Source organism: Daphnia pulicaria, chromosome 2 (assembly GCF_021234035.1).
Source record: "Daphnia pulicaria isolate SC F1-1A chromosome 2, SC_F0-13Bv2, whole genome shotgun sequence".
Classification (NCBI taxonomy): Eukaryota; Metazoa; Arthropoda; class Branchiopoda; order Diplostraca; family Daphniidae; genus Daphnia; species Daphnia pulicaria.
The window spans coordinates 980,503-992,635 of NC_060914.1; the positions used below are offsets into that span (position 1 = coordinate 980,503).

The 12,133-nt window shown below is 39.0% G+C and overlaps 2 protein-coding genes and 3 long non-coding RNA genes across 8 annotated transcripts; 2 read left to right on the top strand and 3 right to left on the bottom strand.

Moving 5' to 3' along the window:
* The first annotated feature begins 27 nt into the window (after positions 1-27).
* LOC124327077 (solute carrier family 13 member 5-like) lies at positions 28-4,063 on the top strand. Its single transcript, XM_046785941.1, has 13 exons — positions 28-1,189; positions 1,268-1,417; positions 1,554-1,669; positions 1,783-1,897; positions 2,014-2,182; positions 2,255-2,333; positions 2,399-2,524; positions 2,631-2,917; positions 3,016-3,108; positions 3,199-3,392; positions 3,454-3,509; positions 3,576-3,657; positions 3,718-4,063. The coding sequence occupies exons 1-13, from the start codon at positions 1,088-1,090 to the stop codon at positions 3,925-3,927; spliced, it is 1,779 nt and encodes a 592-aa protein (XP_046641897.1). The 5' UTR covers positions 28-1,087; the 3' UTR covers positions 3,928-4,063.
* A 646-nt stretch (positions 4,064-4,709) lies between these two features.
* On the top strand, positions 4,710-6,535 carry LOC124327372. 3 transcript variants are annotated; one of them, XR_006916038.1, is made up of 5 exons: positions 4,710-4,844; positions 4,915-5,129; positions 5,248-5,552; positions 5,613-5,751; positions 6,046-6,535. It is a non-coding gene; the product is annotated as an uncharacterized LOC124327372 (long non-coding RNA). The 3 variants fall into 3 exon arrangements; XR_006916039.1 differs by having other exon boundaries at positions 4,713-4,844; positions 5,012-5,129; XR_006916037.1 differs by lacking the exon at positions 4,710-4,844 and having other exon boundaries at positions 4,935-4,949; positions 5,012-5,129.
* Positions 6,536-6,841: 306 nt separating this feature from the next.
* LOC124327334 lies at positions 6,842-7,425 on the bottom strand. Its single transcript, XM_046786343.1, has 2 exons — positions 7,379-7,425; positions 6,842-7,306 (listed from the first exon to the last, which is right to left on the bottom strand). Exons 1-2 carry the CDS (start codon positions 7,409-7,411, stop codon positions 6,896-6,898), a joined length of 444 nt encoding a protein of 147 aa, XP_046642299.1. The 5' UTR covers positions 7,412-7,425; the 3' UTR covers positions 6,842-6,895.
* A 15-nt stretch (positions 7,426-7,440) lies between these two features.
* Positions 7,441-8,907, bottom strand: LOC124327424. The gene is made up of 3 exons (XR_006916135.1): positions 8,495-8,907; positions 7,856-8,387; positions 7,441-7,766 (listed from the first exon to the last, which is right to left on the bottom strand). It is a non-coding gene; the product is annotated as an uncharacterized LOC124327424 (long non-coding RNA).
* Positions 8,908-9,496: 589 nt separating this feature from the next.
* LOC124327387 lies at positions 9,497-10,749 on the bottom strand. 2 transcript variants are annotated; one of them, XR_006916069.1, is made up of 5 exons: positions 10,603-10,749; positions 10,316-10,463; positions 10,163-10,234; positions 9,981-10,102; positions 9,497-9,915 (listed from the first exon to the last, which is right to left on the bottom strand). It is a non-coding gene; the product is annotated as an uncharacterized LOC124327387 (long non-coding RNA). The 2 variants fall into 2 exon arrangements; XR_006916068.1 differs by having other exon boundaries at positions 10,316-10,436; positions 10,603-10,748.
* Between the last annotated feature and the right edge of the window lie 1,384 nt (positions 10,750-12,133).

Consider the following 12,133-nt stretch of genomic DNA (forward strand, 5'->3'; position numbering starts at 1 on the left):
TGTTATCCCACCCCTCTACGAGGTGAAAGGAAAAGGCGACAAAAATGTAATTTTTGAGTTGCCAACCCCAGGAATTTAGTGATGCAACATCTGGGGGGGGGGGTGTCTGGCTAGCAGTCTTTGTTTGGGAGACAAAATAAAAAGGTCTATGAATACAAAAAAAGCTTAGCGCAAAATAAGTCTGTTCTCTACAGTTCCGTTTAGAATAACGAGAAATTTTTTGCCATGTGAAAATATTTTCAACAGAGAATCTAGGGCTAGTATCAGGTGATTGAGTGAAATAATAGTTTGCGCCATGATCTAATTCATCATGGACCCATAGTTGTTACATCACAAATAAGATCGTTGTTATTCTGACCTTCACAAGCGTATCGTGTAATTCTTCAGAAGTTGACCACACAATTCTTCCCACTTGAGTAGGGGATATAATTTTCCTGTTATGAAATGCACCTCTACAAACAACACGCGTTGCATAAAAAAGGATAAAACTAATTTTTAGTTTGTATTGTCGGATTTTCAACCTTTACTTTATTGGTGAGTAAGCGGCCCACCTGGTACCATTAGGATGAATAAAATGTGTCAGTATATGTGCAAGACAATGCAATCTATTTCCATGTGCTATCCACGTCATATAGATCTACAGGAAGGAAAACTTAGCATGACGCCGTAGTTTACATATGAATTGGCAGAAAATGTCGCTTTGGTAGGGCCCAAGGTTGTGATTGAATGGATTTATGAATTATGGCGAATATTATAATACAATCCCAATAACAGTTTCCGATGTCCCTGTGTTCCGACTGACGTAATATGCAGGAAAAGCCTTTGAATTTTCATTGAATACTTGCAGGATAGTAGGGTACGTGACCGCAAATATTGAAAATAAAGAAACAGACATGTTTATATAAACCGCGGACACTTGTGAAGCCCGTTTTAATAATGGGCGACGATTTCAGCAAATCGGACGCGCATTTACAGTATAACTAACACACCTGGTGAAAAGTATCAGCTTACCGCAAGTGTATGTTTGAAGGATCAATCGCGATCGAGTTAGCTTAGTGTAAGATTGCAGTCAATCACAGTAAGAAGCATGTTAAATTTCCTTCGCAATCACGTTCGTCCTTACTGGAGGGGCATTATTGCTGTTTCGGCTCCTCTTTTACTTTTGCCGCTACCGATTACTGGAGTAAAGGTAAAAACAATCCTTATAATTATTCATTGGACATCAAATGATCATTATGTAATCATTATGTAATTTTCAATTGTGCAGGAGGCCCAATGCGGATACACGATTATGATTATGGCGATTTACTGGATGACGGAAGCACTTCCTCTACCCGTTACAAGTTTGATTCCGGTGGTTGCATTACCTCTTTTTGGAATAATGGAAACCGGCGACGTATCCACTGCATATATGAAGGTATTAATAGATCTATTATAATTTTTTTAATGACTGTAGCAAATTAATTTTTTTGTGCATTTTAATTTATTCAAATTTTTATTTTTTCTGGTGCTCCACACCAAAAACCAAATTCCCCCCAATCGTGTCAAAAAAGGATACCAACATGATGTTTATTGGTGGCCTCATCCTGGCCCTTGCCATTCAGTTTTGCAATTTGCATAAAAGAGTCGCACTGGCTGTACTTCTTCTTGTCGGTGCTAAACCGAGATGGTAAGAGACCAGAGTCGAGTGATCGAGTACTGCAAGATAATCGAACCATACACAGCACTCGTCTCTTTTTTATGACTATAATTGCTTTTCTACCCATGAATGTGTTACTTTAGGTTGTTAGCCGGATTCATGGGGACGACAGCTTTTCTCTCGATGTGGATCTCTAACACGGCCACAACTGCGATGATGGTCCCAATTGTCGACGCTGTTGCTGCTGAGTTATACAAGGTAGATTGGCACTGTAGTTACGTTAATCCTTACATAAGTATTAGATAATTACCTGCATCCCTGTTGAGTTTGCATATTCAATTCTGACCCTCAATAATTGCAATCAAATAACACAGGATGATGACGAAGAAATGGTGAGAACTATCTCTCACGCCACTATCACCACTAACTGTGGCAGCATTGAAGAACTGGTACCGTCCGATTCGAACGAAAGCAGAAGAACATCAGCCGAGGCCGAAAAAGAACGAAAAAGAAAAATCCGAGCTGGAATAATGATTTCAACATGTTTGTTCTTACACTATAATAACAATTATTTTTTTTTTTATCGCACACTGACTGTTTGTTTTTCTTTTTCAGCATATTCCTCCGTTATCGGTGGGACAGGTTCTTTGATTGGATCTTCCCCACAGTTAGCACTTAAAGGAATAGTTCAAGAGTAAGCAGAATTTTAGGCAAATCTATAGGCAAATGTTTTCATCGTTAATACAATCAAATGTGCAGGATTTTCGGACAAACAGAATTGAATTTCGCAAGCTGGATTGCATTCAATGTTCCCGGAATGTTATTCAACTTGTTCTTCACTTGGGTTTGGCTTCAAGTCATCTTCATTGGATCAGGGAAGCAGAGGTACAACGACCATGTCAAATTTCTGTAGAAGATAAATAGATATATAATAGATTCAGTAATTCAATCCGATTATAAAAACATGACATTCCTGATGACTAATTTCTAGTAAGTCCGATGGAGGGAGAGATAAGGAAGTGATTAAAGTGATTCGTCAGAAGTTCAAAGATCTTGGTCCTATGACGTTCCACGAAGCCGCAGTTCTCATTCTGTTTATCATCTGCGTTTTGCTATGGTTCTTCCGCGACCCGGGATTCATTCCTGGCTGGGCCGAATTATTTGGAAACGCCAAAAATGTTGATGACGCAACTGCTGTTATGCTTATCGTTCTCTTATTGTTCGCCATTCCCTCTAAGCCAACATTTTGGTGTTTACGTCCCAAAGAAGCATCATCAGGTATGCAATACCGTTTATTCATCGCAATGTAATCAACATACGGATAGCGCCATCTAAAATCATTTGTACTATATACTGATTTTTAACTCTCTGCATAGAATCTGTTGATGTCCCACCGAAATCTAGTCCTGCTCTTTTAGATTGGAAATACGTTCAAGATAGGCTCCCGTGGGGAGTCATCCTTCTCTTAGGTAATGAGTTCAAATAATGTTTTTCTTGTTTAATGATTTGAGTGAGCCCTTTCAGTCAAACGGCTGATTATTAATTAATACATTTTGCAGGTGGAGGATATGCTTTATCCGATGCCACTAAAAAATCTGGTTTATCTGACTGGATTGGTAAGCAGTTGGCTGGTATGATAGTTTTGCCTCCGTTCGTCATCATGTTAGTTGTATGTATCATCACGGCGGGAGTTACAGAAGTTGCCTCTAACACGGCGGTTGCCAACATTTTTCTTCCAATTCTTGCCGACACGGTAATTTTCTTAAATTAAATAGTTATGCGATGCAATTTTTCAAATGATTTTCTGAATGTAGGCGACAGCAATTCAAATCAATCCGCTCTACTTCATGGTACCAGTTACAGTCACTTGGTAAGAAAACGTTAGTTTATTAACAACATGTGTTTATTAAGTTTTAATTTTCTTTCGTTGTCGAAGCTCTTATGCCTTTATGCTCCCGGTGTCGACTCCACCCAACGCAATTGCTTTCGCAGCTGCTAAAATGAAACCAGACGAAATGGTAAGCTATTACGTAAACGAGATGATCTCTGAGAAATTAATGTTAGTTCGATTTCAACAGATGAAAGCGGGCTGGTTTATTAAATTGGTCTGCGTTGTTGTGATATGCGTCACGATGGAAACGTGGGGTAATGTTGTATTCGGCAGCAAACATTTTCCGATATGGGCGAACGTCACAACTTCCGGTTTGTCTCAATCTGTTTCCCGATGCGCCGATTCGTCCATTCCGTTCACGTCTCCGAATTCATCTGACTTGATTCACAGGAGTTAAATTTCGAGATTTTCCTTACAGTGCAAAAAAAAGCCTAGATCACAGATAATTTTGTAATTTTCCTCTATGACTTTTATTTTTGTAATCCAAAAATTTCGAGGATAGTTTGATAAATTAATCTGTAATAAACGTTATTTTACACCTATATTTTCCGTATAAATGATTTTTAAAAAGATTTACCTTAAGCTGCCTTAAGCCAGGGGTATGGAGAGGCATGCATCTCTCCATGCCCATGCTTAAGCGATTGTGTAGTGTGTTGTGTGTACTTGTAGTATACAGTGTTCAGTTCAATTCGGAAAATTGGCAACGCTACATTTCTTATTGAATTTGAAAATTTAACAAGTTCTGACTTGTCGCTGTGTTTATGTTCAACTTTTAATTACCACTCATGGGAAGTTGGGACTTGGGAACCAATTTCAACCCCAAAATAACGTTTAGGTAAATCTGTAACTTTCGTAATTTAACCAGCATATTAGTTTATACCATGATTCATACTTTCACTCATCTATGTATTGTATGCTATTATTCTACACAATGTGTGCAATGTTTGTTGTCATCTCTTCAAGGTATTGCATGAGCATTAATAGATAAAGAAGAGAAAGCGGGCCAACATTGCCTAATACGACACGTACCTCGGCCTACGTTACACGTACCTTGATTATATAATAATTAAATTCTGTTTTTTTTTATAACATCAATGACATATCACGGCTCTAGGGCCTCTAGTGTCCCCCTTTTTCCCACAAAAATTCGGTTGAGTACAAGCCAATTTTGGCAATTTATTAATTTGTACTACCCCAGCTCTCAACACAGCGCAGAATTTTCACCCTTAGATTGTTTCGCTGATTACGATGAGAGATGGCGTTTTCTTTTTCTTGAGGAAAACGAGATACTGATTTTGCAGAGGAGAATATTTTGTGAGTATCGAGTATTTTTTTTTGTCCTTTTTTGGTTTGTTATTATTGTTATTTCAATTCACTAATTCAGTGTCGATGAGCTTAGAACAGTGACTCAAGCAGTAGGTAGCAATTAACTATAGTTTATTGCGTTAATGTCGGAATATTTATTGGAATATTTCCTTTAGATTCAACATGACTGTTTGATGATAAAGTTAGTTGGAACTCTAATTCAAACACCGATAACCGTTGTTGCTGCTGCCTTACAGCCACAGGCAGGAAAATTATTGTTTTATTCAGAAAATTGTAAGTAAAATTTTTTGTTTTGACCTCCAACACTTTCTGTTAATATCATATATTTTTATGTTAAAAGAGTTAAAAAGTCTGAAAAGCTAACTAAAAACTGTGTGTATTCGTGTCATAGGGAAAGCTGCTGGAGTAATCTGGTGTTTATGCTCATTTTAATCATTTCGTGCCAGCTAGTGAATGCCGAAAGGCATGTCGAATTCAAGTTGAGCTGCTGCGTGATGTCTGGAAGCAAGCAATCCAGCCGTTGCGTTCAGTCATGAACAGAAATCTGATGGCTGTCAATAGGTGGCTGTCAAAAGTTGGCTGGAATGTCCACCAGGTAGCGCGAGTGTCTTCATGGACGCATTTCGGCCATTTTGTTCCAAGACGTAGCAGAAATGGGTTGCTGGTCGTGACGTTTCTCACGATGAAAATTAAAAGGTATTTATTGTTAATTTCATTTTGTTATTGAATGTAAAATGTTGATGTGAAAATTTACAGGTGATTTAGCATGTGGAAACCACTTTGCCAAGTCATTCAACTCAGACTTGGAAGTGCCTGTACATTGCCGAAATGGCGTGCCTCGTGCGTCTCGCTGCCTGTTCTTAGGCGTATGTCTCATCCCATACAACAGCAAAAAGTAATTATTTTGATCAAATGTCTTGCAAAAGTACCATAGATTTAACATTGACAAACAGATTTAAGACTTCAAATGTCTTGCAAAAGTATCATAGATTTAACATTGACTTTAACAGATTTAAGACTAGAGAGTAGACCAATTTGCTACGCTACTATAGAAATTTTGAATACCTTGCCTTCGTAAGATTTTAGATATCAAAGTTATTCTGTTGGACTGCATGGTTTTCTGTTACTCTTTGTATTCTTTTGTTTCTCGTATTGTGTTTCTCGAAAATAATTTTCTTTTCTCAAATAGGTATAACAAATACTTCTTTAACGCTGTTGGTTTCCTTGTTGCCGCCAAATGGTGAAAGGTGTGACAAAGACAGATTGAACTGTTGTATGCAGCATGAGGTTGCAGTGTAATCCAGAAGTAGCTGTGCTGGTGTTGCCCTTAAATTGCTGTGATGTTGTAGCTGAGCTGTTCCATATGGGTTCCTGACTTGAAAATTTTTGTGTTGTTGTTTGCCTGCCAGTATTTTGTGTTGTGGTTTCAAATAGTTTGATCTGTCGTCTTTTGAGTTTTCATTCAATCATGCGGTATACAACTGAGGCAACTTGATCAATATCAGGTTTGACACAGTCGAGAACTGCTAGATTAAACAAGCTTTCTGCGCCAAACAAATAATAACTTACATCATGTTATTATCGCGGTAGAGAAAGCGACAGGCCCCCCCCCTGGGGGTCACAGGAAAAATAAATGTATGTGAATATTAAAAAATAAATTTTGAAAGTAATAAAATATTTTGATAGAAATTCTTCCGCGATGATATTTTGATAACTTGTAAGGAGAATTTTTTAAAATTTTTTTTCAAAAACAAAAGTCTGGACTTAGCAGAAATTTGGGTGTGGTTTTTTATTGTGCTTTAAATTCATAATTTATTGTTAAAATATTATTGAAAAATGAGTTTGAATTTTTATTGTTTTAGCATGATGTTTTAGCAGCAACAATTATTTTTAAGTTTACATAGCATTCAGAAATATTTTTTCACATCACGAAATTATCAGCAAGAGGAAAGGTACTTGAGGAGAAAATAGACATGCACATGTGATTTATCGATCAATCTTGTATTTCAGCAATCTTTCAACACATCCAGAGAAATACTTCAGAACTTCGATGTATAGGTATGAGCAACATAAGTAGTGGTGACATAGTCGGGAGAATTTCCGGGTTTAATACATATGAACCTCAGATGGTAGTAGTTTGGAGCAGGGTAATACTTAAATTCCTCGATGTGGTATACCAGGCATGTGGTTGTGTAATGGGCGGCTTTTTCGGTGTAGTACTTGGGGACTGCGGTGTTGTAGCTAGGTGTAGCGTAGGTTGTGGTGAAGTAAAATGGAGCATCACTGTAGTATTTCCGCTCGATGTAGTACGAAAGGGCAGCTTCTGTGAAGTAAGTCGGGACTGCGTAATACTTGGCCGCCTCAGTTGTGGTTGTGTAGATCGGGGCAGAGTAGTACTTTGGCGCTTCGGTGTAGTATTCGACCGTTTTGGTGGAGTAATAAGCGGAAACCTCGGTGTAGCAGCAGGGAACAGTAGTAATTAGGAAAACATGTGCAGTAAGTATCTGAGAATAAAGTAATACTTGGGAGCTTCGGTGTAGTAGGATGGGCAGCATACGTAGTCATGTAGTACTCCGTCGCCTTGGTGGTGTAGTAACTTCAGGCAGCATGCGTAGTCGTGTAGTACTCCGTCGCCTAGATGGTGTAGTAACTCGGGGCAGAGTTATACTTCAGGCCGTCAGTGTAGTGGCTCGGGGCAGCGTAAGTTGTGATATAAAACTCCGGTGCTTTAGTGGAGTAGTACTGGAAGACCTCAGTGCAGGAACCGGTCGTTGCGTAAGTTGTGTAGGAAGGCGGCGGCGTTGCGGATTGGTTTGCTCCATGCCCAGGAGACATCGGTAAACCAGTGGTCCACCCAGCCATCAAAGACACAACACCTAACAGGCAACAGGAGCACAACGCCATAGTTGACTACACAGTAAATAAATTTAATTATTATTAAATATTAACAGGCATAGTAACGAAAAAATAGAATTGATACAAAACTCAAGAATATTTACCCATAATTGCGAATGGTTACACGATGAGGAATGCAGTTGGTGACAGATAATGCACTGTTCGGGTACGACTTCTTTTTTTGACGACTCCTTTACGCACAGTAATAATTCGGGTCGTAGGTGTAGTAGCTCGGGGCAACGTAGGTTGTAGTGTAGTACTTGAGCGCTTCGGTGTTGTAGTAATGCGGGGCCTCGGTGTAGTAGGCAGGGGCAGCATACGCAGTCGTGTAGTATTCCGGTGCCTTAGTGATGTAGTACTTTAGAAAATCGGTGTAGTAGTCCGGCTCTCTAGGGATGTAACTCGGGGCAGCTATACTTCGGGATTCGGTGTAGCAGCTCTGGGCATCATAAACTGTGGTGTAATACTCTGGAACCTTGGTGGTCTAGGAACCGGTTGTTGCGTATGTTGTTGTTATGTATTAAGGCGGCAGCGTTGCAGTTTGGTTTGCTCCATACCCCAGGAGACATCGGTACACCAGTGGTCGACCCAGCTATCAACGATACAACACCCAACAGCATACGACGCCTTAGATACCTACACAGTAAACAAATTCAAACATTAATATTAAATGTTAACATGCATATCAACAAACAGAAAAAATAAAATCTATACAAAACTCAATGTAAAGACAGAATATTTACCCAAGGTTGCGAACTGGCAATACGGTGAAGAAGGCAGATAGTGACAGATGTTGCGCTGCAGTTGTTTCCGTGCCGGAGATGCTCACTCGACTGATTTTCTATCGCCGTTTCTCTCGCCTTTTATACGATTTTTTTCTCACCCTCACCTCTAAAGCCTTGCGGTTATTTTACCTGCTTGATAATGATTGCAACACGTGTCGTTCTCACCCAGCCTCTACTCCACTGCATGATACGTTTTACGTAAAGATCTCCGTGACCTTCGAGTGTGACTGTCCTTTCCTTTTGCAGGTTGACGTTGCTGGGGATGGGTCTACACACCAAATGCAAATGGTTATTTAACACGTCTCGTTCTTACCCAACCTCTACATGACACATTTTACGTAATGATCTCCGTGACCTTCGATTGTGAAGGAAATGCGAATGCGAATGCAGGTTGACGTTGCTGGGGCTGGGTGCAATACTGTAAAGGTTTTCTTTGGTGTGCCATCTATCTTCATAGTTTCGCACCTAGGAGAAATGAAAAATGTCCTCTTTTTTCTTGTTTTTTAAATCTTAAAAAAAAAAGTCGCAAAAGAACGTTTAAATTTTTTCGGAAAACGCGTTTCGCACACCGTGTTTCCGTAAATTTTAAAAAATTCCAATTGTTTTTTTTTAATTAAATTAAAATCATGAACAGCACTTCGGGACATCGCAGGTAAATGACAATTTAAGTAAGAGCTCTTTTTTGCTCCGAAGTTTTTTTCAAATTGTAAAGCAGACCGATTCTTTTAATGGCTCCTTTCTTTTCCCCTTGCAATTATCTATTATTCAATCTCGACAGGAGCTCTAAAATGTCTAGACGATTTCTTTCTCCCCGGTTGACCTCCATTTACCACACTTTCAACTTTAAGGTTTCGATTCTTTTTATTTTAACAGAAGAATGAAGAGAAAAAAACAAAAGGCTGAGCTAACGATCCGACAAGGGCTTTTAACGAGATCTATCTTGAGAACCGAGTCTTTTTCAATGTTTTTTTTTCCCCACTAAATAAGATGTGTGTGTATTTTGACGAGCCGAAAAACGCGACTGAATTTCTAAATTCCAAAAAGCTATTTGAATCTATCCGAATCTATATGTATGTACAGATGGTTGTGTCGACGGTTGCGTTCAATAAGTGATTTGTTCAAATATTTAGACGGTAGTACAAGAGATACGATGATTTTTGAATCCCGCTGGACAAATAAACACAATACAGGTTGGAGGGAATAAGAAAAAAGAAAGAGAAACCGTCTAAAACAAAGGACGGACTCTTCTATCACAGAGAATTGGCGAATATATCAAATAAAAGCGATTAAGAGGTAAAATAAAGATCAAATGTCGAAAAGATAGTTGAAAGCAAATGGAGCGGACAACCTCCACCGATTGCAGATCCAAACGGATGACCCTAAAATGAACATTAGACATATTGTTTTTAATTAAGATACTCTTTTTTAAATAACAACAACTTACCATTGAAATGCTTTTAAGTATACCAGAATTTTACATTGACACCATCCTGAAGTTATGCAACATCAATCTTTTGATTCTTGTTTTTTTTTTTTTTACTGTGGTCCACCAACTTTTTTCTCCATCTTTTATGACAAAGAAATAAAATCAATTACAAAAGTGTAATATGAATGCTGCTGGTCTACCTCATGGTTCATTAAAATTTTGAACCAGAGAGTGGTTCAAACAGATCACAGACATAACAATGAACTTTTCTCCTGTTTAGAATGAAAATAAATATTTATTTGGAAAATAACTCACTTCATTCAACACACAGCAGTCAGCAGGTTATTACTCACGCTTCCCAAAGTTGTTGTCCAGAAACCATTGGAAACCATGTTGGAAACCAAAAGACGAATAAGCTGACGTCATTTGTGATGATTATCACCTGATGATGCAAGAGTGTAAATCAAAACCGGCCTAGACGAATTCAGGGAAACCAGAATTCTTTAAAAGAAATACACAAGTTTACAAATTTCCACTTGACGGCGTTCATATTTAAGGTATGATTTAAAAAAAAAACACAGTGACAACCGCCTACGCTTCAGCTGACTACCGAAACTTAATGTAAAAATGTAAACTAAACCTAATAAAACACCGGATAAACCACACCAACACATTACATTGAAACCTTGGGCAACCAAAAGCACAGGGTTACCATTAGAACACGGTATTTACGTTCTGGTCGGAAGACGGAATGACTCTGAGAAAAGGGTTGCTTTTGTTTTGTTGGCTTGAATGGCCCTCTAATGAGAACATCATGAACCAACTTCACCAGACAATACATCGCCATCTATCCTTCAGAAGACGAAAAACATCCCGTACGAATATTTGAAACAGTCAAAATGTCAAACCAAACAGCAGCAACTCAGTCCCGACGAGCCTGTGGCTTTTTAATATTAAATGAATGTTTAGGCTGAACGCACAAAAGTCAAATCCACTGGATGGAAGAATAAATCCTTTGAAAAAGGTTCGCACGAGTTGTACGTATGTGAAAACTTTGAATTCCATTCGAGTGAATTCAGCATAAGATTCTAAGCCTGGGGAAAGAGGAATTTCTACCGCTCGAGTTTTGGTAAACAGAGTGGAATTGTGTCCATTGGAGAGGAAACAGCTAGAGACTTGAAGTTGGTCCATTATCCCCGTTAATTCCTGCGAATGGAAAAGACGCAAGCTTGGTTTTCTTGGCTTGCGCACTTTATATTGTTGCCTGTATAGTGCATTACATTGTTATTTGCCAACAGGGCGTTCGTCAACTTCCCAGCATTGTTTCTTTTAAGAATGGAACGTAGTTCACGAATGCGTTTCTCTATTGATCCACACAACAGTTGGTGAATATCAGAGGCAAGAACCAACAAAAGAAGCAACGACCTACTCATTATCAAGGCCAATCAATGAAAGCGAAGAGTTACATAACTACTGGTACTGGCCCATTTCTGATCCTTTTTCGGTGGCATTTGAAGTTCCACATTGAACTGCACTCATCTGGCTACTGGATCCTCTCTGTTGTAATATAATGACGAAGGCCAATTTCCTGTAGTGAAGTAAGGGGAGTTAAGCATCATCTTTTCGCTGCCTGTACATATAGGCAGGAGCAAGTCTATTTACCTAACCTGGCTACCTATCATCGTACCTATTTTACGGCAAGTTCTTGCTCTTTAAAAGACGTCAGTCTTTTGGCGTGTGTCTTTCACATATTGATTATCGCATGTGGAAGACAGCTGGCACACAGCTGAGAGCATCAACCGATCCTATTATCGGCTGCCACTCTTCTATAGGCTAGCAGAGCTCTAGCCTATGTAGCCCAGCAGCCTTAGTTGACTTGTTCTTCCCACCGTTGCACGTCTATATAATGACTCGGGGACTTCTCAAAGGATCAATCTAGATATTGGCCCTGTTATACCGCTGCCTTGACTTTTCTTAATAAAATGTAGTATAGGCGAATGAGGGAGATCTATCTTATTCTCCGCTGTACATGTATATCTTGCACAGACACACACGTTTTATGTACCTTTTATTCTTCTTTATTGTTCAATGAAATTTCACAAAAGGTTTGGTACACGTTGTCTGGGTTTACTTATTTTGGGTCCATGTCCTACCGAGGTTCACTAGGCACT

Bases quoted from the DNA above. Each gene is read 5' to 3' on its own strand.
- LOC124327077 (XM_046785941.1), top strand. From the start codon at position 1,088: ATGTTAAATTTCCTTCGCAATCACGTTCGTCCTTACTGGAGGGGCATT. The intron at 1,418-1,553 runs GTATTAATAGAT...GTGTCAAAAAAG, and splicing joins TATCCACTGCATATATGAAG to GATACCAACATGATGTTTAT. The intron at 2,334-2,398 runs GTAAGCAGAATT...TCAAATGTGCAG, and splicing joins CTTAAAGGAATAGTTCAAGA to GATTTTCGGACAAACAGAAT.
- LOC124327334 (XM_046786343.1), bottom strand. From the start codon at position 7,411: ATGCTGCCCATCCTACTACACCGAAGCTCCCAA. The intron at 7,307-7,378 runs GTATTACTTTAT...TGCTACACCGAG, and splicing joins TACTACACCGAAGCTCCCAA to GTTTCCGCTTATTACTCCAC.